This window comes from Odocoileus virginianus, chromosome 12, assembly GCF_023699985.2.
Source record: "Odocoileus virginianus isolate 20LAN1187 ecotype Illinois chromosome 12, Ovbor_1.2, whole genome shotgun sequence".
Taxonomy (NCBI): domain Eukaryota; kingdom Metazoa; phylum Chordata; class Mammalia; order Artiodactyla; family Cervidae; genus Odocoileus; species Odocoileus virginianus.
This window is the reverse complement of record NC_069685.1, coordinates 52,992,553-53,017,699: the sequence shown is the minus strand read 5'-3', so window position 1 is coordinate 53,017,699 and position 25,147 is coordinate 52,992,553. Positions and strand designations below refer to the sequence as shown.

The 25,147-nt window shown below is 46.1% G+C and overlaps 1 protein-coding gene across 3 annotated transcripts in view; it reads left to right on the top strand.

Moving 5' to 3' along the window:
• SUDS3 (SDS3 homolog, SIN3A corepressor complex component) overlaps positions 1-25,147 on the top strand; it is a 147,493-nt gene that overhangs the window by 3,619 nt on the left and 118,727 nt on the right. For all 3 annotated transcript variants that reach the window (XM_020877280.2, XM_020877279.2, XM_020877281.2), the window contains exons 3-10: positions 1,638-1,693; positions 3,123-3,194; positions 6,216-6,235; positions 7,725-7,881; positions 14,964-15,059; positions 16,006-16,067; positions 16,214-16,235; positions 17,397-17,502. In XM_020877280.2, the coding sequence (XP_020732939.1) occupies positions 1,638-1,693; positions 3,123-3,194; positions 6,216-6,235; positions 7,725-7,881; positions 14,964-15,059; positions 16,006-16,067; positions 16,214-16,235; positions 17,397-17,502 (591 nt within the window). The remainder of the gene's footprint in view (positions 1-1,637; positions 1,694-3,122; positions 3,195-6,215; positions 6,236-7,724; positions 7,882-14,963; positions 15,060-16,005; positions 16,068-16,213; positions 16,236-17,396; positions 17,503-25,147) is intronic.

Below are 25,147 nucleotides of genomic sequence, written 5' to 3'. Positions count from 1 at the left end.
CTTCCCAACCCAGGGATCGAACCGGGATCTCCTGCATTGCAGGCGGATTCTTTACCAGCCGAGCCATCAGGAAAGCCCTCAAATTTTTTATCTTAAACTAGATGATCCACACTCTTTTCCTTATGGAGTGTTTTTGTATGCAGATGTTTTGTGACCATCCTCTGCTTTCTTTACCCTTTTCAGGCTTCGGAATATAAAAGGGAAACTCAGCTAAATCTGTCCAGGGCCGAATGGAGGACTGCTTTAATAATCGATGTGATTTTTCTCACAACTTTAGCCGTGAAACTGTGCTGCTGGCTTTTTCTTTCACTTTCCCTGTCTCCAAGTTTCTTACTGACTTACCTGGACCCATTTGAGATATATTTTTCCATACCTGTTTTCTTCCCTAATCTGAATTTTCTTATTGTTTACTTCTTGAATCTATTAATATTCTCTTTTAAAGACAGACTGAGGATTCAAAGGCATCGTGTGTCACACTCAGTGTTGTGGACAATTTAATACACTGGATTCCAAATACTGGCTTTTTGTGTGCGGTTTACCTATCTCTTCACCCTTCTATACTTGGCATGTTTAAGTGAACATACCCCCTAATATTTGATGATGGTGAAAGTGATTTTAATTAAAATTGAATGCCCTTTGTGATTCAAGGTGAGCACTGAAAGTACATCAGAATTCTCCCTAAAAGAATCTGGGTTTCTGTGTAATTCTCAGATTCTTATTCTTCCTCAGCCTATGGACAGATGGATTGTATTTGCATCTCTAACTTGAGCAATCATAAGGCTATCCTTCCTGTTACCTGTTGGACGGTGTTCTTTTGGGTTGTAAGTCTTTTTCGTCCTCGTGAAATTGAGTGTGTTTTTTTGGTAGAAGCAAAAATATGGCTGAAATGTAATTTATGTGTGGCATTCACAGTTCGAGCAGATTTACCAGGGTGCGTAGTTGCCTATGATCCATTCAGTGTGAGGGGGAAGAGTAACACGCCAAGTTCTTTTGCTTCACGTGTGCTGTGTTCTTACCCTGCTGGGGCTGCAAATAAATCCTGCATTTTTACTTTTGTCACTGAATTGCTGTTATTTCTCGGATCATAAAAGAGTAGTGTTTTTAAAAATGACATGAGGGTTTATTAACTTAGTGCTTACACAGCTGTGCTGTCTATACAGAAAAATGTGATTGGAGGCATAATCTTACTCCTTTCAGTTTATAATCTAGTTTCACAGTTGATATAAGAGCCGTGTTTAATGCTTTTTATGTTTGTGTGTGTATGTTACCCTTCTGAACCTTGAAGAAAATGGCATTACACTTTCAATTTTTCTTTATATTCTTGCCTAACACATTATTATTGTCATTTATTTATTAAAATTTGTATGTCTTCATATTTGTGGATTTTAGACTGATTCTTTAAAGATGAGAGAACACAGGAGTACCTGCCTTTCAAGAACACAAAAGCCTTATTTCTTTCTGATCCCTTTAGCTGTGGGCATATTTTAAAGCACCAGCAGGCTTTCATTTTCTCTCTCACTAAAGGACATTAATGACATTTCCATAAAAACCCAGGCAGTTTCTGTGTGCAGATTATTGTGGACTTGGGTATTGGATGTTTTTGTCTCTGAGTGTGGCTTTTTTTTTTTTTTAAACAGGATGTATCAGGATAAACTGGCTTCTCTCAAGAGACAGTTGCAACAACTGCAGGAAGGTCGGTGTGGGATTTAATCCTTTTCTAAACATCCTTCCTGATATTACACACCTTTGAAATCTGTGTATTTCACTTCTCAGCGGGCGTGATTTAAAAGTTGGTCTGGTTGATCTTAGCTGTCATTAAAGTAGTCGTTTTCAGACTGTTTTGAAATCTCACTGAAGGTCTTCTGCAGAGCAAGAACTGAAAACCACCATGCCAAAAGCTGGCTGATTTTAGGAGAGATGCTTTTACCAAGAATAAATATAATTGTACTGTTGTTTCTAAACTAGATGCTGATGAGTTGTGGGTCATCGGGTGTTTGCTCTCTTTGTCTCGTAAATGGCAGGTGGGTTGTGCCTTCTTGAAGGCTGTTTGCTTCTAGAGGCAGTTCAGCACCGGGTGAAGAGCACAGGCTCTCAAGTCCTGTCATGAGTTTGAATCCCACCTTCACTACTTTCTAGAAATTTTACCTTGGGCACATCACTGTCTCCTCCTTAATTTATCTTCTGTTCTGTGAAATGAAGAAAATGGAGGCAAGTGAGATTGTGTGTGAGGGGCAACCAGCACGCCCGGGCACCCTGAGACAGCTCAGGGCTGGTAGTGGCCAACCTTGATTTCCCCTGCAGGGTGAAATGTACTCCTGTGACTTGCAATCACATATCTCTGTTTTAGTTTTCCTTCCGGTGGGAAAGGAGGTATTGCCAAAGAAAGAAATACGGCCCCCTCTAGCAGGTCTGTAAGGTGTGCTTGGTAGAGTTGAGTGCGGAATTTTGAAAAAGGTGCCATTAACATATCCAACTGAAGCAGTTGTCAGAAAGCAACTTCCCACATGAATTGGGACCCTCATCATTAGCTGCTTCAGGGAAGAGCCACTTGGTCAGGCTCTGTGCTGGAGTGTCACTAGCCATGTGTGGCTGCCTACGTTTAACTAGATAAAGTTAACAACTCAGCTGTTTGCTGGCACTAGCCCCATGTTCAGCTGCCGCATGTGACTAGTGGCCCCACGTTCAGCTGCCGCATGTGACTAGTGGCCCCACGTTCAGCTGCCCCGTGTGACTAGGGGTTCGGTTTAGCCTGTTTTCACCGTTGCACAGCCAGTTCTACTGGACGGCCTTGACCTAGACCATACTGTGGGGGAACGAGCTTCTTCACCAGAGGGAGGCCCGTGGGCCAGAGCCGCAGCAGCGAATGATGAGGGTCCCTGATGGGTGGCTGCTCCTTTCTTCCACTCCTCACTTGCTTTAGAGTCTTAAAACCATGGTTGGGGTGATTTCTGCTGTGCGCCTTGGCTGGGAACCGAGATGGTTCTGTTCGTGGGTGCCTATTCACAGTGTGTATTTTCCTCTGATTTTTAAAACATTCTCTGTCGTTGCTAGAAAATAATTTTAGGAACCAAAGTGTAGAGTGGTTTTATCTTCACAGTAACTATTTCGTGAATCTCCATCAGGTACATTACAAGAATATCAGAAGAGGATGAAGAAATTAGATCAGCAGTACAAAGAGAGGATACGAAATGCAGGTGAGGCTCTCTTAACTGGAAGTAAACCCAGTTAATCCAGATTTTCAGCAGTTTGGACGCACTGTGGCCAGAAGAGCCGTTCTCCAAAATGTGTCTCAGACATCCCATTGTGGGGTGAGTTTTGGGAGACTCCAAAGCCGCACTTATGTAGAACTGTCTTACACAGAGCTGTTCTTCTTTGCCAGCGAGTGGCCTGTAGTCGAGGTTGTTTTCGAAGGTGCCTTGTGGTCAGGCTCCCTCCGTGATGCCCCCAGAGTGGTCATGCACAGTGTTTCATGCATCTGTGTAGTTGGCTTAGCAGATGACAGAGGAGCTGACGTGAAAAAGGATTGTTGGCCGCTTCACTCCATTTTTGAGTTTGCTTCTTCTGGTCTTTTCTTCCAAGAAGACAGGATGCCCTCATGTCGTTCCCCTCAAGTATGGTATCAGAAGCATTTAGAGGGAAAGATTGTGTGCCTTTGTTTTGGTCTATTGTGCACAGGAACTGCATTCCTTCAACACATGTGTTGAGCCTATGCTCCATCCCTGCTCTTTGAGGACATATAGCCGTGAAATGCTTTGTCCTTGATTTTAGGAAACTCACCATTTCTTCAGTAGAAGATCTTCAAAAACATATCCAGGTTAAGGAACATCGTGACTCAGAGTCACACAAAAAGTAAGATGTGATCAATGTTGAATTTGTGTGTAAACACGGATCCCTGTGCTTATGGGAAATCTTCTGTAAGTGGTGAGTCTTGAAGCTCCTTGGCTAGCATTTTCCGGGCCAGTGCGGTGCTTGTTCCCGCGGAGGTGAAACTCGCGCCTGGTTCGTAAAGGAGGTCTGGACCCCGCCCTCGAGTTGCTCTCCTCTCGCTGTCTGAGTCATTGACCTTCCAGCCTTGTGTGGATGGAGGCCTTCTTTCCTTCAGTGAGCAGGTGTCCATGTCCACCAGGGCACAGCAGAGGAGCTGCAGGATGTGGGGGATGCAGGGAAAGTGGGGGGTAGAGCCTCCGTGGTGACCCAGCGCCCTCCCACTGCACTGCCACCCCCTCATTCTAAGTTCCTGAGGCGTCTCCTCAGGGCTTTTTTCTGGAGCCCCCTGTTAGCGGAAAGGAGGGAGCACGGGCCGAGGGCTTCCTCCCAGCCCTTAAGGGCTTAAACCTCTTAAGTGAGTGTTTACCCTTGGAGCCTGCATTTCCCCATCTGGAGAGAGGAATACTAATGTCTCAGGGAATTGGTTTGAGATGCGAGGAGGGAAAGAAAATTGATGTGAGCCATTTCTCTTAAGTGAGGACTGTAGGCTGGGTGTTGATTTGTTTTTCTTTTTTTTAGGTTACTAGTTTAAAATTTTTGATTTATTTATGCTTTTTTTTTTATTTTTGGCCATACTGGGTCTTGTTGCTTTGCTCGGGCTTTCTGTAGTTGCTGTGAGTCGGAGCTGCTCTGCGTTGTGGTGCTCGGGCTTCTCACTGCGGTGGCTTCTCTCGCAGTGGAGCGCAGGCCCTAAGGTGCACGGCCTTCGGTAGTTGCAGCGCTCAGGCTTGCTAGTTGTGGTGCATGGGCTTAGCTGCTCCCTGACACGTGGAATCTTCCTGGACCGGGGACTGAACCCATGTCCCCTGCCTTGGCAGGCACGTTGTTATTCACTGTGCCACCAAGGAAGTTTTGTTTAATAAGCACCACTCCACCCCCACACCCATCCCCAGGTAAAAATGCAGAAGGGCTTCTGAATTGGTCACATCCTGAGCTTTAAAAAGCACATTTCCGGCAGCTCTGATCCACCTGCTTTTGTTGTGTCTGGTGTCTGGCTGCTTTGAAACATCCACCACCAGCTCTGAGTGCTAATTGTCACTTGACTTGTTGGTGCAGGTGTGATGTCTCAGAATGGCGCAGACCTCACACGTCTGGCCCGTTCACACGGTGTGAGTGCAGCAGTCATAGGAGTGAGCATCTGGGGCTGGGTGCACTTGGGCTCGTGTGCGCCATGCTTCCCAGTGCCGCCGGGGTGGGAGCTCCTGAGGGTTAGAAAATCGCAAGTGTCTTGTGTGTTTTCTCAGTTAATTTTCTCATTCAGCAATTGTTGGTTGACATTGGAGTCTTCATCTCAAGTTACTGAAACTGTCAGTTTTGTGTGACTGTGCATATGTGTTCCTCTGTGGGTGGATGGGTCGGTGGGACTGATTGGGGTTGCGCAGGAGACCCTGTCGAATGGGATCGGCATCCCCCGGCGTTGTTACTCCCTCAGCAATCTTTGTGGGCCATCTGCAGCAGCTCTGCAGTCACCCAGAAAAGAGGAGAAGCCACCAACCTGTTTTGTTCCAGGTGCTAGGTTTGCAGAGGCCTTGTAGCCTAGGGGTGGGGGAGCTGCTGGGTCAACAGGCACTAGTCTCCTGGCACACAGTGGGTGCAAAATAGCCAGTGATCCTGTGAGTGGATGCTCTGAGGTGGCTGAGAGGGGCTTGGTGGGTGACGGGGCCTCAGAAAAGGCCTTGCTGAGGAGGCTGCAGCAGATCTGAAACTTGGAGTTGTGGTCAGAGCCTAGAGGGTGTTGTGGGTGGAGGCCTGGGTGTGACCAGAGGCTGGGTGGCCTGTGACCAGAGCCCCAGGAGGGCTGGGGGCCTCTCCCCTCTGTCTGCTTGGAGAATGTCCTTCCTCACCCAGAGAACCCTGTGCATGAGGACTTAAAAACATCCACGTAGCCTCTGCTTTTGGTGTAACTGAGTTGTTTCTTCTGTCCCTGAGGACTGTTGAGGGTGTGTGCTCAATGAAAGAAGGGCTAACTTTACTTCTATTTTGCCAGGGTAGCTTGGTTCCTGCTGCCCCCTTTCGCCCTTGGGCAGAGCTGCTAGAGCGGATTCTGTTGAGAGCCAGGTTTTAACTAGTCCTGCCTCTTCACATAGCCACACTTTACTAATGTAAACATTTGTTCTGTGTAACGGTGCTCTCAGAAAGCAATTACTGCTTCTAAATGAATCCTAACGTCATTGTCTAGAAAGGTGGCACAGCTTCGTGAATCTAATTGCATGTTTTCTCTCTTTCAGAACTCTTCCTCCAGCTGGAAGTAAGTACCACGGGTCTTCTGGGCTTGCAGGATCTTTGTCAGTGTGGGATCTTGGTCTCCTAACCCAGTGGCCTTTCCTTCATCACCACATAGACATAGGGAAGCCCTGCTGGAAGCCTCCATTAGGGTTCTGTTTGATGAAAGGACATTTGGTCTCAGCTCAGAAGTTCCATCTGAGCTGGATATGGAAACACAGCTGCTGGTCGGGCAGCCCGTGCTTATCCCAGGGGCTTAGCGGATGGATACTCACACCTCACTGCTTTCTTGTTGACTGTCATCTCACGTTACAGCCGTTTGGGGGTACATGGTAAAGAGCTTACTTGCCAATGCAGGAGACATATAAGAGATGCAGATTTGATCCCTGGATCAGGAAGATCCCCTGGAGGAGGGCATGGCAACCCACTCCAGTATTCTTGCCTGGAGAATCCCATGGACAGAGAAGCCTGGTGGGCTGTGATCCACGGGGTCATAAAGAGTCAGCCATGGCTGAAGCAAATTAGCATGCATGCACGCACTGAATTATAATGGCCTAATAGTTGGTTATATTGGTCCTTAAAGCAACCAGATCTCCGAATCAGCTCAGATTGATCCCTCTGAAACTCGGGATGGCAGGGAAAGACTGATTAAGATCTTTGACTCAGCAGATGTCTGAGTGCTGGTCCCGTGTGAGGTGCAGAGCTGCAGGCAGTGATGAGAGCTAAATCTTCGGTGATGTGCTTGCTCCTAGGGGGCCAGTGTGTGTGTGGCGGAGCTGGAGGGTGGGGGGGTGGTCATGGTTTCTCAGAGCCATGTTATTAGAGACTGAAGTCAGCACAAGCACACACAGTCACGACCCTCAGATCGTGAGGGTCACACGATCCAGAGCCTTACCCGCCAGGAGTCCCCTTGTTCTTCACTTCAGGCAGTGATGAGATTGGGAAAGTAGATGCTTATGCATTTTTTTTACTTAGTATAATTACAGTGTTTGAGTGCCTCTTGGGGTTCAGTCACCTGATAAGTGATCTTGTCCTCTTGTTGGTCTTTATCTTACCGTTAGATCTTACTTTACTGTAAGCATCAAAAAATAGGGTAACTCAGGCTGTCTTGACTTGGTATCTTGTAACTCATCTTGAATGTAGATATTTCATCTGGAATATACTATTTTCCTTCAAAATTGTGTCTTCAAAAGGGTTTATTTACTGATTGTGAGAAACTTATGTTTTGTTTCCACATATAAGCCACAAAGTATAAGATGTGGAAGAGAGGAAATACCTGATTACAAGGGAGGGATTTGCATAAAAACCAGAAGTTATGTGGCTTAGTTTCATGCGTGCATTGTAAAGCTTGCTCCCAGATACCTCGTTAATGCACGTTGGTGTGTGACTGCTGCTGTCTCTCTTATTTCTAGAAAAGGTATTTTCTTTGTCCTTGCGCACAGAACAAGGCTTTTGTGTTCAGACCCTGGCTCCCAGGGTCATATAGCCAAAACCTGTGTTTCTCTTTTGCTTAGACTGAACAAGTGGAAAGAAATTACATCAAAGAAAAGAAGGCGGCAGTGAAAGAATTTGAAGACAAGAAGGTTGAGCTGAAAGAGAACCTGATTGCTGAGCTAGAGGAAAAGAAGAAAATGATTGAAAATGAAAAGCTAACGATGGAGCTGACTGGAGGTGCGAAAATGATTGAAAATGAAAAGCTAACGATGGAAGTGACTGGAGGGATGAGAGCACCGCAGAGCAGGATCCAGGGCAATCTGAGGGGGTCTTCGAGGGAGGGAGGCACTCCAGTGCTGACTCCTGCCAGTTCCTCCTCATCAGAGCAGAGTGAGCTGAAAGGGGGGTGGAGGGGCGGTCTTTGACGTGGCAGGTCAGAGTTATAGCTCTGTCTTGTATTGGCTGTGTGACTTTGGTCAAGCCCCTTAACCTCTCTGAGCCTGTTTTCCCCTCTGTAAAATGAGGCTGATTATACCTCATCCCGCAAAACTGATTAGAAATATGAGTGCCTAGTACAGGGCCCTGTACATAACAGGTGTTGGGTAAATTAAATGGTAGACCTTTAACAGTGACTGCAGCATCAGCCTTCTGCTTTATTTGACAAAATTCCTGGGTCACCTGTCATTCCAGTCTCGCTTATTTTCACGAATTACTCAGCCAAGTTCCTCTGTGCTGGTTGGAATCTCTCTGTTTGTTTGTTTTTTTTCTTTCTACCTTGATTATGGAAAAGGCATTGTCTTAACTTTGACCTGACTGTGAGAACAGAGGCTTTGGCTATATCATCTGTGCTGTTAGATCCCTTCGCCCCAGGTGTTACTGTGAATATTTCAGCAGGGGTAGCTAAACTCAGCTGTTCTCCTGTGAAGCTAGTAAAGTTACGTTAGACTTGGAGCCAGTCCCTCCCTGGCCTTCTAGGATTCAGTCGTCTGCATATGGGAACTCGGCAGGTTTGAGGGAGAAGCAATATGGGCTGCTTCTTCTGTTGCCATATGAGACCAATGACTCTGAGAAGGATACAGGATGGGAATTGGCTTGAACTAGCTGTTTTGGAACTTGGCAAAATTTCCATCAGCAAATACTGAAGGCATGTCAGTGGTGAGTTTGTCACTTGGATGTGTAAATGGCATGCCTTCTGCACACCCCCAGATTTACTCTTATAATCATGTTCAGAAGGTCCTGGGGCTCTGGCATGTCTTATTTTTGCCAACTGCTCTAGAAAGACCTTGTTTTTATGTAAGTCCTCGGGGCTGACTTTGAAGCTAAAAGTAACAGTTTAGAGCTTTATTTCCCCTTTGCTATTTCTGGTGCTGTTAGCCAACACGGCTCTCCCCCTGACATGGACTTTTAGCACCAGTCCCCACGACACACCAGTGATACTGTGGTTGTGTCTAAAGTAGGGGTCTGGCTCTTGAAAAATCTCTTCTGATACCTTCCTTATTGAAAGACTTGGAAAAAGCAATGAATTCCTTGAAGACCACTGACTGCAGCTCAGAAATATGTTTTGGTGAGAATGGATGCTATATAAAACAGCATCTTCAGAACAGCACCGGCTTGTTCTTGTTGAGGCGCTTATTTGATTAAGCTGAGAGCACAGTGGTGCCTTGTCCGGTCCCAGTCTGCATGGCTGTGTTCTGACCTGCACGCCCTCTTCTCCGACGTGGCTCTGGCGGCATTGACGCCTCATCGATCCCCGCTAGCGCCACCAGATGCTTGGAGCCTTCATTAGGCGGGTGGGAAACATTGTCAGTTTACAGCCGCTCCCTTTCCATCTGTGGGGAAGGCTGTCAGCCCCTCACCTGTGATTTGGCATCCTAAATATTGACAGGCAATAGTCATTGTTGGGCCAGACTGTTTTACAGCCGGAATTTTAACGGGGACAGGAGGCATCCTCAGTGACTTAAGAGGCCGAGCCTGCCAGGGTAGAAAAGACAAATAGGTGCAGGGAAATCATTTGTGACGCAGTAAAACAGACTACAGGAGTGCTTAAAGCCAGCCAGGGGCATTAAAGGTACCGATGTCCTTCCTCAAGCCATTTGGTACCCTTGGCATGGAAAGCACTGCCAAGGTAATGATGGAGTGTCTGAAGAGAACGCACTGGAACTAGAAGGGTAATGAGCGTTTCCACAGATGGTGCTGCCATGGTGTTGGCTTAAAGGCCCGGCTGCCTTCCTCCTGCTGAGTGACTGATTTCACCTCTGTGTATTATGCTCAGTATCAGTGCTGCCTCGCTCTGCCCAGAAAAGATACTTCTTAAAATTTCCTTTTCTGGTTCAACATGAGGATCTCTTGAAAAACAAAATGGAATGCAGGTCCAATGAGAAACTCAAACCAAATAACCCGTTGGAAAACGGGCATTCCCGGTGAAGTGCTCTATCTGAGCAGGACTTCAGCCTTTGCAGCCCTCCATGGGAAATGGTGGGACGTTCTCTAGGCTGTGTGGACCACTGGTGGAGAACATGGGACAGCTGGGTTGTTCAGGCAGGAAGGCATACTGTCTTAAAGAAACTGGGATGTGAGCAGTGATTCCCTCACCCCGAGTGTGGATGTGAGTCACCTGTGGTCTTGATAAAATGCAGATTCTGATTCAGGGGGTCTGGGGCGGAGCCAGTGATCTGCATTTCTAACCACCTCTTCAGGGCCTATGATGCTGTTGGTCAGACCACACTTGAAGGAGTGAGGTTGTAGACAGAATCACCCCCAAGTGTGAGTTTTCTCTGCAGTTGAGACCAAAGTTATAAGTAACCGTGATAATTAATGAGACCTTCATGAGCTTGAGAGTGTGGGGGGGCTTTATCTTTCTTTGAGTGTCCCCTTCCTACCTTAGGCCAGCTGTCTTTTCTTCTGCTTGCTGACAGACCACTAACCACCACTTTATCTTCTTTTTTAAGTTCATGCCTCACCAGGGGCGTCTTCTAACCAACATGCAGACCCCTGTGGAAGCTTTCCGTGACCTCAGTAAAGCCTGTGAGGTTCCTTAGAGGATACTGGATTCGTGGCAGGAGCCATGAGTAATGATAACATCAAGTAGGAGCTCTGAGTACTTACCTTGAGCTAGGTGTTATATGAAGATATGAGAACTGCCGCTGAAAGCTGACAGGAGTGGATGAACCCCAGCCCTGCCTTGAACTTGCTTCTGTGGTGGGGTTTTGTTGTTTGGCTGGGAGCTGATAGAACCCGCTGTGGAGGTCTGATGTGGAGATGGTGCGATGTGCCCCGGGGGGCTGGCACACAGCAGGCACTGAGGCCTGGTGAAGCTCGAACCCCGTTCAGCCCCTGCAACTCCTTCAACTTGACTTAGCAGGGCAGGTGCGTGGGAGCGGAGCCCTTTGCTCCAAGTGTCCCGGTGAGATGATGCTTCGACTCCAGATGTGTTCTGTTAACCACCACATGATACTGACTCCAGAAACCCTCCGAACTCCTGTGGCACTGGGTGCTTCACAGAATGAGCTGCCCGGAAGGTCTGTGTCCTCAAGGATCCTGTGTGCTCATAGAAGCCTGACATGGTTTCCGTGCCTTCCTCAGTGTGAGGTGGTTCTGATAGAGGAGTGTCCTAAATAAGTGAAGGTAAAGATGTGTCAGGCTGCTTTCTAGTGGCAAAGAAACTTTACAAGACACACGTGGTTGTAGCGATGCAGGAGGGGGCTCACACAACACAGACCAGATACCAGTGAGCAGGGCCCTTGGAAGTCAGAAGAGGCTCCAAACAAACGGCATGGGAGAGAGGCCGGAAGAGGGAACCTGGATTGGGGGTGGGGTGGGCTCGTCCCCCAGACGTTCTTTTCTGGTGCTGCCATTGTGGAATCCAAGCATTGTGGGGGCTTCATCGGTTCACCCTTGGAATGCAACTTCTGTATTGTGGACTGCTGGCCTAATGGAGATCAGTCCCTTCATTCCTACCCAGTTTGACTATGGAAGGCCTGATCTTGATTTTCATCCTCCCTGCCCATCTCTTACAGGCACCCATTTGTAGTCACCATGCAGCCTGGGTTTGTGACGTTGCCAGTAGAAAGGGGTGCCTGGGGTTTGCCCCGGGCCTTCAGTCCAGCCCCTGGTTTGGGGGTAACTGCCCATCTGCCACAGTGTTGACCCTGCTGTGGCTTTTCTGTCAGAGACGAAGCTGTTTCCTGCTCGAGTGTCTTCTCCAGAGTGGCCACACTCTGAGATCTGAGTTTCAGTCCCAGAAGTTTGTCCTTTGTCGGAGCCCTGGAACCCCTGGTTAAACCCAGGAGATTGATGTAAACCCAGCCTGTTGATTCTGGTGAGAAATAGAATTTCCAGATCAGCTCAGACCCGGGTGGTCAGCACCTCTCATCTTTCTATGAGAAATCGTCTGTGTAAGCCAACCATGCAAACCTTGGTGGGACTGGAGCAAAGTGAGTTAAGTAAACAGTCTTACTGTGTCGTTTGGGACTGTGATGCTTACACACGTTGCTCTTCCCCTTGAGTTACATCCTCCACCTGGACCCTGGGCCAGGACTACTTCCTGCTCACTCACTCTCCTAGACAGTGGTGGGGACATGCTAATTAATTTTAGAGATTTCCTCAGAGCACCTTCCTTATGCTGAAGTAGTCTTTTGGGTAAATTGATTAGGCTAATGCCATGACTAGGTCAGTGAAATGGATTGATTTTTACCATTGCAGAAGAGAAATTGATTATGTTTTCTTATCTGTGAGTGATTGGGTGCAGTTATTTTTTTCTGAGTTTTTTGGCTTTGAATGGATCAGCTTATTCCCTTCTCAGCTCTCCGGCTCCCTGCTTGTTTCCATCACGTACTGCCTACCCCTGGAGGGTGGGGCACACTTGGCTGGAGTCTTGGTGCCTTATCTCTGGTGTTCTTTCATCTTCCAAATTAGGTCTAAATGTTGCAAAGCCTCACAGTTGACAGCAGTTGCCTTCAAGTTTGTAATTTCTATTGCAGCTGTTTGTGCCATGACTTTGCAGAAAGATCTCTGTATGGTTTTTTCCTGGCTGAGAGCTCAATGATAAAAACTGGCATTGACTGGATTCTAGTTATGCCAGGCACCATGTTGAGGGCTTTATACCTGTCATCTCATGTCATCTTCACAGCACCCTATAAGGGAAGTGTTACTGGTATTTTCATTTTATAGATGAGGAAACTTGAGATGCAAGAGTATTTACTCAGCCTGCTTGACACGTCACACCCTGCCACAGGGATTCCCACCCACCGAACCAGTAAGAAACTGGGGAGGGTGGCATCTCAGCACAGGGTAAGAGATGTCTTTTAGGAAGATGGCCCCTCACCGTCCCCGTTATATCCTCTCGGGCCTTGCACGTTGCCGTGGTGGACAGGCCACGTCCAATTCCTTCAGGCTGTTCATGTAGGTGACAGTCACAAATGAACTGGCCCTCAGCATCAGGCTTGACTTGGTCTAGCAGTTCTGTGGGAAATCCTGTGCAGCCAGCCCCTGCTCTGTGCCGGAAGTGTGCTCGGCCCTGGGGTGGACTTGGAGTGACCAGGAGCTTGCTGGAAGGGCTTGTACAGATGCTTTGGTTGCTGGGAAGAAGGCAGGCCTTCTCAGAAGCCTTAACAGCAAGGGGTGTTGAGCTGGCTCTCGGAGGTGGTTGTGTGTAGGAGTTTCCTGGCAGAAGAGAGGAGGCTGGGCAAGGGACAGCACACACAGGCTGAAGGCCTCAACAGTAAGGTGCCTGTGGGTGGAGAGGAGCTGCGAGGCTCGCACAGAGGCTGTGTGCAGGGAGGAGGAGGGGCGGAGACTGACGGGAGAAGTGAAGTGCAGTCGCTCGGTCGTGTCCGACTCTTTGCGACCCCATGGACCGTAGCCTTCCAGGCTCCTCAGTCCATGGAATTTTTCAGGCAAGAGTACTGGAGTGGGTTGCCATTTCCTTCTCCAGGGGATCTTCCCGACCCAGGGATTGAACCTGGGTCTCTCGCATTGCAGGCAGACGCTTTACCGTCTGAGCCTCCAGGGAAGCCGGCGTGGCCTTTATCCTGTAGCCAAAGCAAGGCATTGCTATGTTCCCGAGAAGAGTGACGTGCTGAATGGTGGGATTTGTGTCTGAGGAAGAGCCCTCTGACAGAGGCGGGGGTATGAGGAGGGGATGGAGTTGAGAGGTAGTGAAAAGGCAGCATGCGTGAGTGCTAAGTTGCTTTAGTTGTGTCTGACTCTTTGCGACCCCACGGACTGTAGCCCACCAGGCTCCTCTGTCCATGGGATTCTCCAGGAAGGAATAGTGGTGTGGGTTGCCACACCCTCCTCCAGGGGATCTTCCCAACCTGCAGCTCTTAAGTCTCCTGTATTGGCATGTGGATTTTTTACCACTGGTACCCCCTGGGAAACCCAGTGAAAGGGCAGAACTGCCATTATCTGGATCTGATGTGTGGGTGAAGAAAGTCACAGATGACAGTTGGCTCTGACAGGGGATGGTGGGTGGTGGAGGAGATGGTCTCAGGGGTGAATTTCAGGGAAGAAGTGGTTCACTCGGAACCTGGGGAAGAATGTGTGGCGGTGTGGGGTGTAGGGTGCTGTGCGACAGGGTGGGTGGAGCTGGAGTGAACTGACAAGACCTCAGAGCTCACCTGCATCTAAGGAGCAGGCCAGCAAAACAGAGCCCAAGGGTGCAAACCAGGAGAGGAGGAGGGACCATGGGGAGAGATTGTGTGTGAGGGGAGGTGGCCACCATGACAGCCAGTCAAGAGAAGTCAAGGAGGAGGAAACTAGACCTTTACCAGGAGCCTTCAGGGTATCAGTCTAGATAGTCAAGTAGTTAAAAAAGGTTGTAAAATAAAATAATAAGAGCTCAGGTTTGTAAATCTCATGTAAAAATGTTGAGACTGAGGCCAGAGGCCTCTCAAGAGCCTATTACACCACTGGGCTTTGGTTCACTCGCTGTCTTTGGGAAGGGCGGGAGTTAGCTGAGACAACCCAGAAGTTCCTTCCAATCCTAAGTGCCTACTGCTCTGTGGCCTCCTGATTTGAGAGAGGAGGAAGAGGAAAATGCCTGGTTTCCAGGGAGTCGGAGCGAAGCAGCCACAGCTGCAGTGGGAAACTGCAGGGGGGCTGCCATTTCTGAGGGGGATGTGTGCTTGGGTCAGCTTTCAGAGTCTCCTGAGCACAGGCCCCTCAGAAGTCATCGGCGTCTGACCCAGGCCATGCGTGGACTGGACGTCCCTCATGAAACAATTCTGGTGGGGTGGCTCTGGGGCTGACAGTCCTACTGTGGACTCTTGCTGACTTCAGGTGGCAGTTGGATAGCTTTACCTGTTCCATTCTTGCCATAGATTCCATGGAAGTGAAACCCATCATGACCAGAAAGTTGCGGAGGCGACCGAATGATCCTGTCCCCATCCCAGACAAGAGGAGGAAACCTGCTCCTGATATCCACTCACATCAACCCTTCATCACACCTTTTCCTTTAGACCACTGAATCCTTTGCTTTTCCTTCTGATAGACTGAACATGGCCTTTGTCCTACAGGAATTGTCATATTAGGTTGGAAAGCACATATATTTGTCCATGAGATAGAGGGTGGCCGTTTTATGATTGGAGTCCTGTCGTTTCTGCCTTGAGTGGGAGCGAGTCGCAGAGAGCAGTCATTTGGAAAGGGACTCTGGGCTCCTTTTACACTCACTTGGAGATTCGGGACAGCTGAAAATTTCATGTGCCCTTGATTTTTCCACTTAGCAAATGAGGACAGTAACTGCCTCTTGTACTTCAGTCACCTATATCTCCCAAACAGTGGATTGCAAACTGCTGTTCAATTAAAACAAAAAAGAGTTATAGTCAGACATTAAGAAACCCCTCTCATCATGAGAATGGAAAGGGGACACATGATGGGGGGGTTGTTGTTTCCATCTTCTCGAGGAGATGATAAATAGCCATTTGTACAGAATGGTTTTCTTATTTATCTGCCAAGAGGACAGGGCATGACTTCAGGTCCCTTCATCTTCCCAACTGAGAATTGAAGCTGCTAGGCAAGATTATGTATTTGTGTGGAAGTCTCGGATCTTCGAGACAGAAGCACTTCACAAATGGCAGGTGAAGTTTCTTCCTGTGCCCTGGGCTCTCACTGTTACTGTAGTTACCTGTGGAGTCTCATTTCAGCTTCTTAGCATAGACATTTGTAAGATGGCGGAATTTGGACTCTTAAATACCTGACTCCACCACGTTGAGTAGGAGGATCAGAAAGTTCCGAGAGGCAAACTGTAGGAACATGGTGGAACTTCCTCTCACTTGGTAGATTCTCAAATGCTGGCACTGTCTTGTTGAATTCTGTTTGCTTGGAAACTGTCCTTTTTAGACACATTCCTTTAACTCTCAGTACCCCAGCTCAACTATTTGTTAACAGATGAGCAGATCATGGAGGATCTGAGAACGTTAAATAAGGTACAGTGTGATTTTTTTTTTTTTATTTGAAAGCTCGGGCTTTATTTTGTTCACATGTTGCTTATGAAATCACTGTGATACCTTTGACACCTTGAGTTGCATCTGAAATGATTTTCTCTAAGATTTTTTTGTTGTTTTTCCTACAGCTGAAGTCACCCAAGAGACCAGGTAAGTGCACGATGTTACATGCATTTGTGCAGACTTTTTATTGTATTGTTGGAAAAGCATGTGAATCCCTGACAAGGAGTTGTCATGGTTTTCAAAAATAAAACATTCATCATTTACCTAAGAGCAGTCATCATGAAAACCAAAGGGGACCTTTAAGTTCATCCTCCCCTGATTTTTATTTTTAACCCTGCTATGTTAAAGGTACCTTTGTCTTTCCCTTAGGATCTATTGTAAAAAAGACATATGATCCTTTCCTTTCCTTTGCAGGCATTAGGCATAAGATGTCAGCACAGATCCATTTCTGAAAATGAGAGGGTGTTTCAGTGTTGGTCAGTGGGTAGAGTCCAGCACGAGGCATGCTTACCCTGTGGCTTTTCACAGGCTGGCTCTCCTGAGGGCCTTTCTGGCTGCTCCCAGTCCCAACTTGTAGAAGAGACAGGCCCAGTGTTTAGGGTGCTTCATTCAGAGCAGCAGTTAAGGGTCTTTGCTAGGCTGCAAAATAGAACTCTGGACTGGCAAGGCATTTTTTGCTGTTGTTTTTAAACATGGCAATTACTTACACATCCCTCCATGAGGTGAGTCTTATGAAAGGAAACAAGATTCTTCCCACTCTGAATAATTCCCTTCTGGAAGCCACCATGGTCCGGAGAGAGGTCCTGAGTGTCTGAAGGCCTGGTGGGGTGGGTTTGTGAGTAAGTGTGTGAATTTAGATGATTTGAACCCATTTTAGTTATCAGTGCTATTAGCTTGACTCGATACATACCCCAGTAACCTGCTCTATCTCTTAATATCTCTAGACATGATTTAATTTTTATAAATTTAACGAGATTTTTCTAGTTCTTGCTCATTGGAGCTTCTGATCATCAGTGGTGTTTTAGTCCTACTCTCAGTCACCCTGGGCACATCTTTAGCCTGCCTGAGCCTCAGGTTTCAGTTTCTCTTCCGTGAGGAGGTTAATCTTTGCCTTGCCTGCTCACAGAGTTGCTTTGAAGATGTGATGTACAAGAATTTTGTTGAATTTCCATTTATTACAATGGTAAGAACTTGAGGATCATGACTGTTGCCCCCTTATAAATAGCATTTCACTTAAAGCATGTTAGTGGATGGACTCGCATGCTTGTGACACGCTTAGTCATGGGAATATCTCTTTGGTTCCTCCAGCATCCCCGTCCTCTCCCGAACACTTGCCCGCCACCCCTGCAGAATCTCCAGCCCAGAGATTTGAAGCTCGGATAGAAGACGGCAAACTGTACTACGATAAAAGATGGTAAGTTCTATGTGAACATAGGTTACTCATTAGTATCTCGAAAGAACCGTTTGGAAAGAGGGCCAGGGCTGTCTCTAGTTATTATTTCAGAGCATGGCTGCTGCTTAACTAAAGGTGGAGGGACATTAAGAAGTGTGTGGGGAGTCTTGGATTGATGCTGCTTGTTAGATCTCTGAAGGCAGTGTTCCCCAAAACATGTTCTTCTGGTCATGCTGCTGCCACCATACTAGAACCTGCAGGCTTACATCTTTTGTGGTGCCCCTGTAGACTGGGGTCAGGGTTTATGTCCCCCTCTTCCTCCCCTTAACTGTGCCCTCTGCATGCTGAAATTAATAGGGGTTCTGTGGAAGAAAAGATTCTGTGGTCAGGTGAGTATGGGCAGTGGCTGTTAACTGAGATCAGTGGGTTTTATCATTGTAGCACTCCGGGTCTTCTGATACGCTAATGTACACTGAATTGATGAGATGTTACTCAGTACTGCTTATCTGACAAGGTACCCTTTTACACAGGCTGTCCTGGTGGCTCAGTGGTAAAGAATCTGCCTGCCAGTGCAGGAGATGTGGGTTCAGTCCCTGGGTTGGGAAGATACCCTGGAGGAGGAAATGGTGACCCACTCTAGTTTTCTTGCCTGGGAAATCCTATGGACAGAGGAGCTTGGTGGGGTCCCAAAAAGTAGGACATGAGTCAGTGACTGAGCATGCGTGGACCCTTTTACACACCACATCCTGCAGCACAAGTATTCCAGTGAAAGTACTTGGGAGAGGTGTAGCCTAAAACATTACTAGTTTAGATTGAAGACGGTTTGAAACCTTCAGGCCACCATTGTGGTCATTGGGAAGGAAATAGCAAAACAATATGAAAAACCTTATTCATGCATTTGCTCTTTTTGTAAAGGTTTCCTACTGTGTGCTCTGTGACTGGTCATTAGCTAGGTGTCAAGTGACCTGGACCCTGCCGTCCTTTCTTTAAATTCTCAGTTCCTCCTCTTCTTCATTGCCCACGTGTAGGCACACTGTTGCTAAGGTTAAGTCCTGGTGGACATGTTTTCCTTCTGCCTTCTACTTGTTTGTGTGGAGAATGTTTCTCTGGGTTATTGTAGGGTCTCTGTAATTGCCATTTATAATGGTTATGTAATGTTTTGAGTTTCAGTATTTAAACCAAAATTCTAAAATTAGTTATTATTTTGAATGTTTTGAGGTTTCTTTTAAAAAACAGAAAAAAGCCCCAATGTTAAATGTCTGAAGTTGGTAAAAATGCTCAGAGACCTAGTGGTGCCTGAAGTAAAGCAGTTCCACCCATGAGGTTGCAGTGAGTTAATAACCCAGTAGAGCAGGAAGGCGGGATCTGTCTGTTAGCCTGATCTTGGTGACTTCTGCCCCTGTCATTTGGTTCTTCGGTGTCCTTCTAAAAGGCCAGTTGTGTTTTCTAGGGTTGCTTGTCAGAACACAAGCACCACTAGGTGGCAGGCCCCGACAACTCAACACATCAAGGGGCAAAATAAGATGAAAAATGTTTCTAATAATGAAAACCAAATAACCTTTAAAGATCAAGCGCACACATAAGAACCGTCTTCAAAGATGATGAGATTTATCACTAATGTCTTTACGAATCTGTGAGTCTTAAAGCCCTGTGATATTTCAGATGATGTTCATTTTGTCATTGCGTCGCTTTCTGTCTTCCTCCTCCTACGGCTTAGTCCTCAGATTTACGAGATATGAAAACGCAGTAAAATAAAATTCTTTGTTTTTCTAAAGAAAGGATCCACAGTGATGGGGGTTTCACAGTGTAGACCGTGGTCAGGTGGGGTGTGTCAAACCACCTAAGCGTTTGGAAGGAATTTCACTGTCTTTCTCCCAGTGGCAGCAGAGATCTGTCAGGTGTCTGGGAGCATCTGATAATTTCAGTGACTTTCAGGCTGCTTACTCTGTTGTTAAGTATGGTGACTGTTTTCTGCATTCTTTGTGTTCCTCTTCTGTGGCCTTGCCGGTCAGAGTTCACGTCACATCTGCTGAGAGAGGGCCCCTCCCTTTCTGCTGAATCTGGAAAGTGTGTTTGCCAGAATCCTGGCTGGTACACTCCCAGTGCAGGACTGGCCTCTTGCGTCTCATCAGGCTCCTGATGTTTGGCTCTGTGTCCTTGTCAGTTTGGAGGTTCTCTTTCTTTCTTCTTTCCCAGTAGTCCTGGCCTGTGGCTGAGAGGTCAGCTCAGTTGCTTTCTGCTCTTGCTGGTGGCGTGAAGTATTTTGGTGAAACAGTATTTCTGGCAAAACACATTTCATTGAGTTTTAAATGACTTGAGCACAATGAGTGTGATTTGGGCTGCCCATCTTGGCCTGAACGCTCGTTTATCAGGCTACGTTTCACTTGGGAAGATGAGCGTCTGCCCTTGCCTCTGGGTACACTGCTTTTAAGATATTTTATGTCCTGCTGGAGGTTTTCCTCACGTTTTGATTTGTACTAATGACCCTCCTTAGAAAGCGCTGTGAAAGTAGCTGAGATTTTAAGGTGACTCACTGATGGTGCCTGTGCCGGTGGACTTTATTTTCTCTCCTCACTTTAAATCTGGGGCTGCTAAAGTGAATCCAGTGAGATCACCCACTTGCATGGGTGGATATAACCCTCTGGCCTGGCTGTTATTAATAACTCAAAACAGTGACTCTTTTTTTTATTTTAATTGAGGATAATTGCTTTACAGTGTTGGTTGATTTCTTCTGTACAGCACCTTGTATCAGCTATAAGTGTATGTCCCCTCCCTCTTGAGCCTCCCACCCACCCCCACCTCCCCAGCAGTGCCTCTTTGCAGCTGGAATTGGGACTCCTTGCAATTCTGTGATTGTAACATGGCATTCGTTTTTTGGGGGAAATAAAACAATATCAGGATTCCCAGGAGGATACAAAATTAAATTAATTCTACCCCTTCTCTGCCCCACTTTTTGACCCACCTCCTAAAGAAATTGCTTTCTTCAATAATAGTAGTGGTGGTTCTAGTTCATTGGGTTTAATAGTAGAGGCAAAACTTTAAGGACTTAATTGTAGGGATTCCCCAAGGTCAGAATTTCCATTAGTAATAAGGTCAATTTGACGTTTGGGGCTTGTTCTCTGAGGCTATTTAAAATATTTTTTCAGCAGAGATGAGTTGTAGCTTATCAAACAACTTAATTGGTTTTAAAAGATACATTTTTGCTAATTTAACTCAATTTTTGTTGCTTTTTTTTAACATTCTTTGAACATATTTTGAATTTTCCACTATTATTTTATTAGTATTTAGAATTAGCAAGTAAATTTGTATGGTAAGGTTGCCATATACTTTCTGATTTCATCTTGAAAACTTACCCCTCCCACCACCCACTATGTATGAGCACTTTAATTTCTGAGGACTTGTTTTTTCCCAGAGAATTTGGGTAATTAGTAGATTTGATATCCAGGGATAATGGTTCCCCAAGACCACTTTGTGTTGCTAGAGAACCCCCCAGAGGTCTCAGAGCCTCTGCTTCAGAAGGACTGGGAAGTCAGCTCGTTTGGGAAACAGTGCTGGCCAGCTCTGCTGTGGAGCACACGGTAGGTATGGGAGCATGTGAGCAATGGTGGGCATTCAAGCCACCACGGTTCAGAGACCCCAGAGCAGGCAGGTTTGAGAAGTGGCCAGTTATGTTAAGTCCTAGGCCGCTTCCCAGGCTTACCAGACCAGATTGCATTTACTCCTGATACCTACTTTAAAGCCAGGCTGATGTGTTGGCATTTGGATGCTGAGTGGATCGGAAGGAAGATAACAGTGCATCCAGGACAGGTGTTGTGACTGTCTCCCAGAACTGTCTTTAACAGATATTAAAACATAATTTGTGACATTAAGTTTTCTTCTTACCATTTTTTGGTTACTTTGGTATTTTCCAGTATTGTGGCTTATAAGAAAGTACAGTATGCTTTTTAATACAAGTAATGGGGCTTCCCTGGTGTTTCAGACAGTAAAGAATCTGCCTGCAATGCAAGAGACTCAGGTTTGATACCTGGGTCAGGAAGATCCCCTGGAGAAGGAAATGGCAACCCACTCCAGTATTCTTGCCTGGAGAATTCCGTGGACAGAGGAGCCTGGTGAGCTACAGTCCATGGGATTGCAAAGAGTCAGATATGACTGAGTGACTAATGCTTTCACACTTTTTTACCTATTTATTCTGAAAAGAAAACCATGCTATGAAAGAAATATCATTCTTTTCTGAGGTTTTTGTCTTATATTTTGGTGAAATTTTAATATATATTTAATAGATATTTTAATATATAAGCTTACCTGGTTTTATTCTGTGTATATGATACACAGGTAACACACATTATGTTGTATTATGCGCCCAGGGATATAATGGATGAAGCTTTTTTCTTGACTTAGCAGTATATTGAGCACATTTCACACTAGTTATATATTTCTATACCACACCCACCCATGACCTTTCTTTATTAAAGTATTTAGAAAGTAGTATCAGGGTGACTTGAGGCTAGTTGCTTGTTGTTTTGTGTTTTTTATCTCTTTAATAACTCATAATCCCCATAGAGTAGCTGTGAATATTCTCCCATTTTGTTTTTATTCTAACCATTACTCACAACTTTACCATTTACACGGGATGGTTGGCTTAGATGTGGGAGGAAAACTCAGGTTTGAGTTTTGCCGTGAACCAGTTCACCCTTTCTTCATGTGCTGTAACGTTAACATATTTAGCATTATGGAGGTCCCCTGACCCAGTTTACCAACTAATCCCTGGCCAAAAGCAACTTTAAAGCTGAGTCTAAACCAGTATTGCTATTCTAATTGAATCTATGATTCTATTTCTTTTAATAGTGTTCTCAGGAAATAAATTGACTTGGAAACTTGAGTTTTCAGCTAAGTAGCACGTTAAAGAGTGCTTAGAACCTTGATTGAAAAAAGCCCATTTGGGCGTGAAGTGAAAGTGAAAGTCGCTCAGTTGTGTCCAGCTCTTTGCAACCGCATGGACTATACAGTCCTTGGAATTCTCCAGGCCAGAATACTGCAGTGGGTAGCCATTCCCTTCTCCAGGGGATCGTCCCAACCCAGGGATCGAACCCAGGTCTCCCACATTGCGGGTAGATTCTTTACCAGCTGAGCCACAGGGAAGCCCTTGTGGGCATGAAGTGCCTCCTAAACTGGGATTTCCTGGCAGTGGATTATTTCATTGTACCAGCAAAACAGAGTCTGTGTTCTTCCCCAGCAGAAATCATGGTAAGATGGCGATGCTTTGCCGGGAGATGCATTTTGGTGGAAGCTACATGAGTTGGTGGGTCTGTTAAGTCAACTCTGCGCAGCCAGAATGAATCAGAGGTTACATTCTTGACTGTACTGGACTGGCCCAGGCCAGAGTTGCCAGCAGCACCTCTGCTGATGTTTCTAGCTCTGGTCACACAGCAGCTGCTTCTTCCCCTTGTGGCAGCTGTTATTGACTCATTTGTGCTTTGGCCCTGGTTTCCTCACTTTCATCCTTGGCCTTGTCCCTGAACTTGTAGAAGAAAGTGAAGATGGTCCTGCACTACAGGCCAAGAGAATAGAGTCAAAGACTGAAAGGGGGAGAGTCTGGTCTTTTCTCTGTCCGTTCTCCCAACTGACCAGGGCAAAGTTAGGTACCTTTCGGTCCAAGTCTAATGCTCAGAATTTCACCTAAGTTAGACTTGGCAGGTATGAGTATTTAATAGTCATTGCCACTATATTCAAAGCTCCTGACAGCAGAGACCCTATGGCCTTGTTGGCTGTCTGCCTCCACCCTCCACGGTGGCCAGTGATACAGTGAGTGGCTAATGAGTATTTGTTGAATGAGCAGTCAGAATAAGGGCTGAATTTGGCCTGTTGTCTTGTTGAAAAAGGCAGGCCAAATTTACTTATTTTCTATTTGTTATCTGAAAAAATAGAAAATAATGGAACAGTGTGTTCAAGCCCGTCTATTCATTTTGTCCACCCTCCCTCCTCAGTGTTTCGGGGATAGAGATAGAGAGTGGGGACATAGGTTTTACTTGGAAAATTATAATTTACTTTTTGAACTGGTTCAGTTCAGTTTCTCAGTCGTGTCCGACTCTTTGCGACCCCCTGAACCGCAGCATGCCAGGCCTTCCTGTCCATCACCAACTCCCAGAGCCAACCCAAACTCATGTCCATTGAGTCAGTGATGCTATCCAATCATCTCATCCTCTGTCATCCCCTTCTCCTCCTGCCCTTAATCTTTCCCAGCATCAGGGTCTTATTCAAATGAGTCAGCTCTTTGCATCAGGTGGCCAAAGTATTGGTGTTTCAGCTTCAACATCAGTTCTTCCAGTGAACACCCAGGACTGATCTCCTTTAGGATGGACTGGTTGGATCTCATTGCTGTTCAAGGGACTCTCAAGAGTCTTCTCCAACACCACAGTTTAAAGGCATCAATTCTTCGGCACTCAGCTTTCTTCATAGTCCAACTCTCACATCCATACATGACTACTGGAAAAATCATAGCCTTGACTAGATGGACCTTTGTTAGCAAAGTAATGTCTCTGCTTTTTAATATGCTGTCTAGATTGGTCATGACTTTCCTTCCAAGGAGCAAGCGTCTTTTAATTTCATGGCTGCAGTCATCATCTGCAGTGATTTTGGAGCCCCAAAAAATAAAGTCTGCCACTGTTTCTACTGTTTCCCCATCTATTTTCCATGAAGTGATGGGGCCAGATGCCATGATCTTAGTTTTCTGAATGTTGAGCTTTAAGCCAACTTTTTCACTCTCCTCTTTCAATTTCATCAAGAGGCTTTTTAGTTCTTCACTTTCTGCCATAAGGGTAGTGTCATTTGCATATCTGAGGTTATTGATATTCTTCCCGGCAATCTTGATTTCCAGCTTGTGCTTCATCCAGCCCAGTGTTTGTCATGATGTACTCTGCATATAAGTTAAATAAGCAGGGTGACAGTATACAGCCTTGATGTACTCCTTTTCCTATTTGGAACAAGTCTGTTGTTCCATGCCCAGTTCTAACTGTTGCTTCCTGACCTGCATACAGGTTTCTCAAGAGGCAGGTTAGGTGGTCTGGTATTCTCCAGTCTTTCAGAATTTTCCAGTGTTTATTGTGATCCACACAGTAAAGGCTTTGGCATAGTCAATAAAGCAGAAATAGATGTTTTTCTGGAACTCTGTTGCTTTTTCAGTGATCCAGCGGATGTGGGCAATTTGGTCTCTGATTCCCTTGCCTTTTCTAAAACCAGCTTGAACGTCTGGAAGTTCACGGTTCACATATTGCTGAAGTCTGGCTTGGAGAATTTTGAGCGTTACTTTACTAGTGTGTGAGATGAGTGCAATTGTGCGTTGGTTTGAGCATTCTTTGACATTTCCTTTCTTTTGGATTGGAATGAAAACTGACCTTTTCCAGTCCTGTGGCCACTGCTGAGTTTCCATATTTACTGACATATTGAGTGCAACACTTTCACAGCATCATCTTTTAGGATTTGAAATAGCTCAGCTGGAATTCCATCAGCTCCACTAGTGAACTGGGTCACATAGTCTTAAATAAAAAACTAAATACAGAGTTGGTTTTCCAGCCCTTGGCCCCCTTTTCCATTCTGCAGTGGGACCAAGAATGTAGATTTTAGACTTAGAAGATTAGGAGGTTGTCTAATCTAAGGATGGAAGCATTGA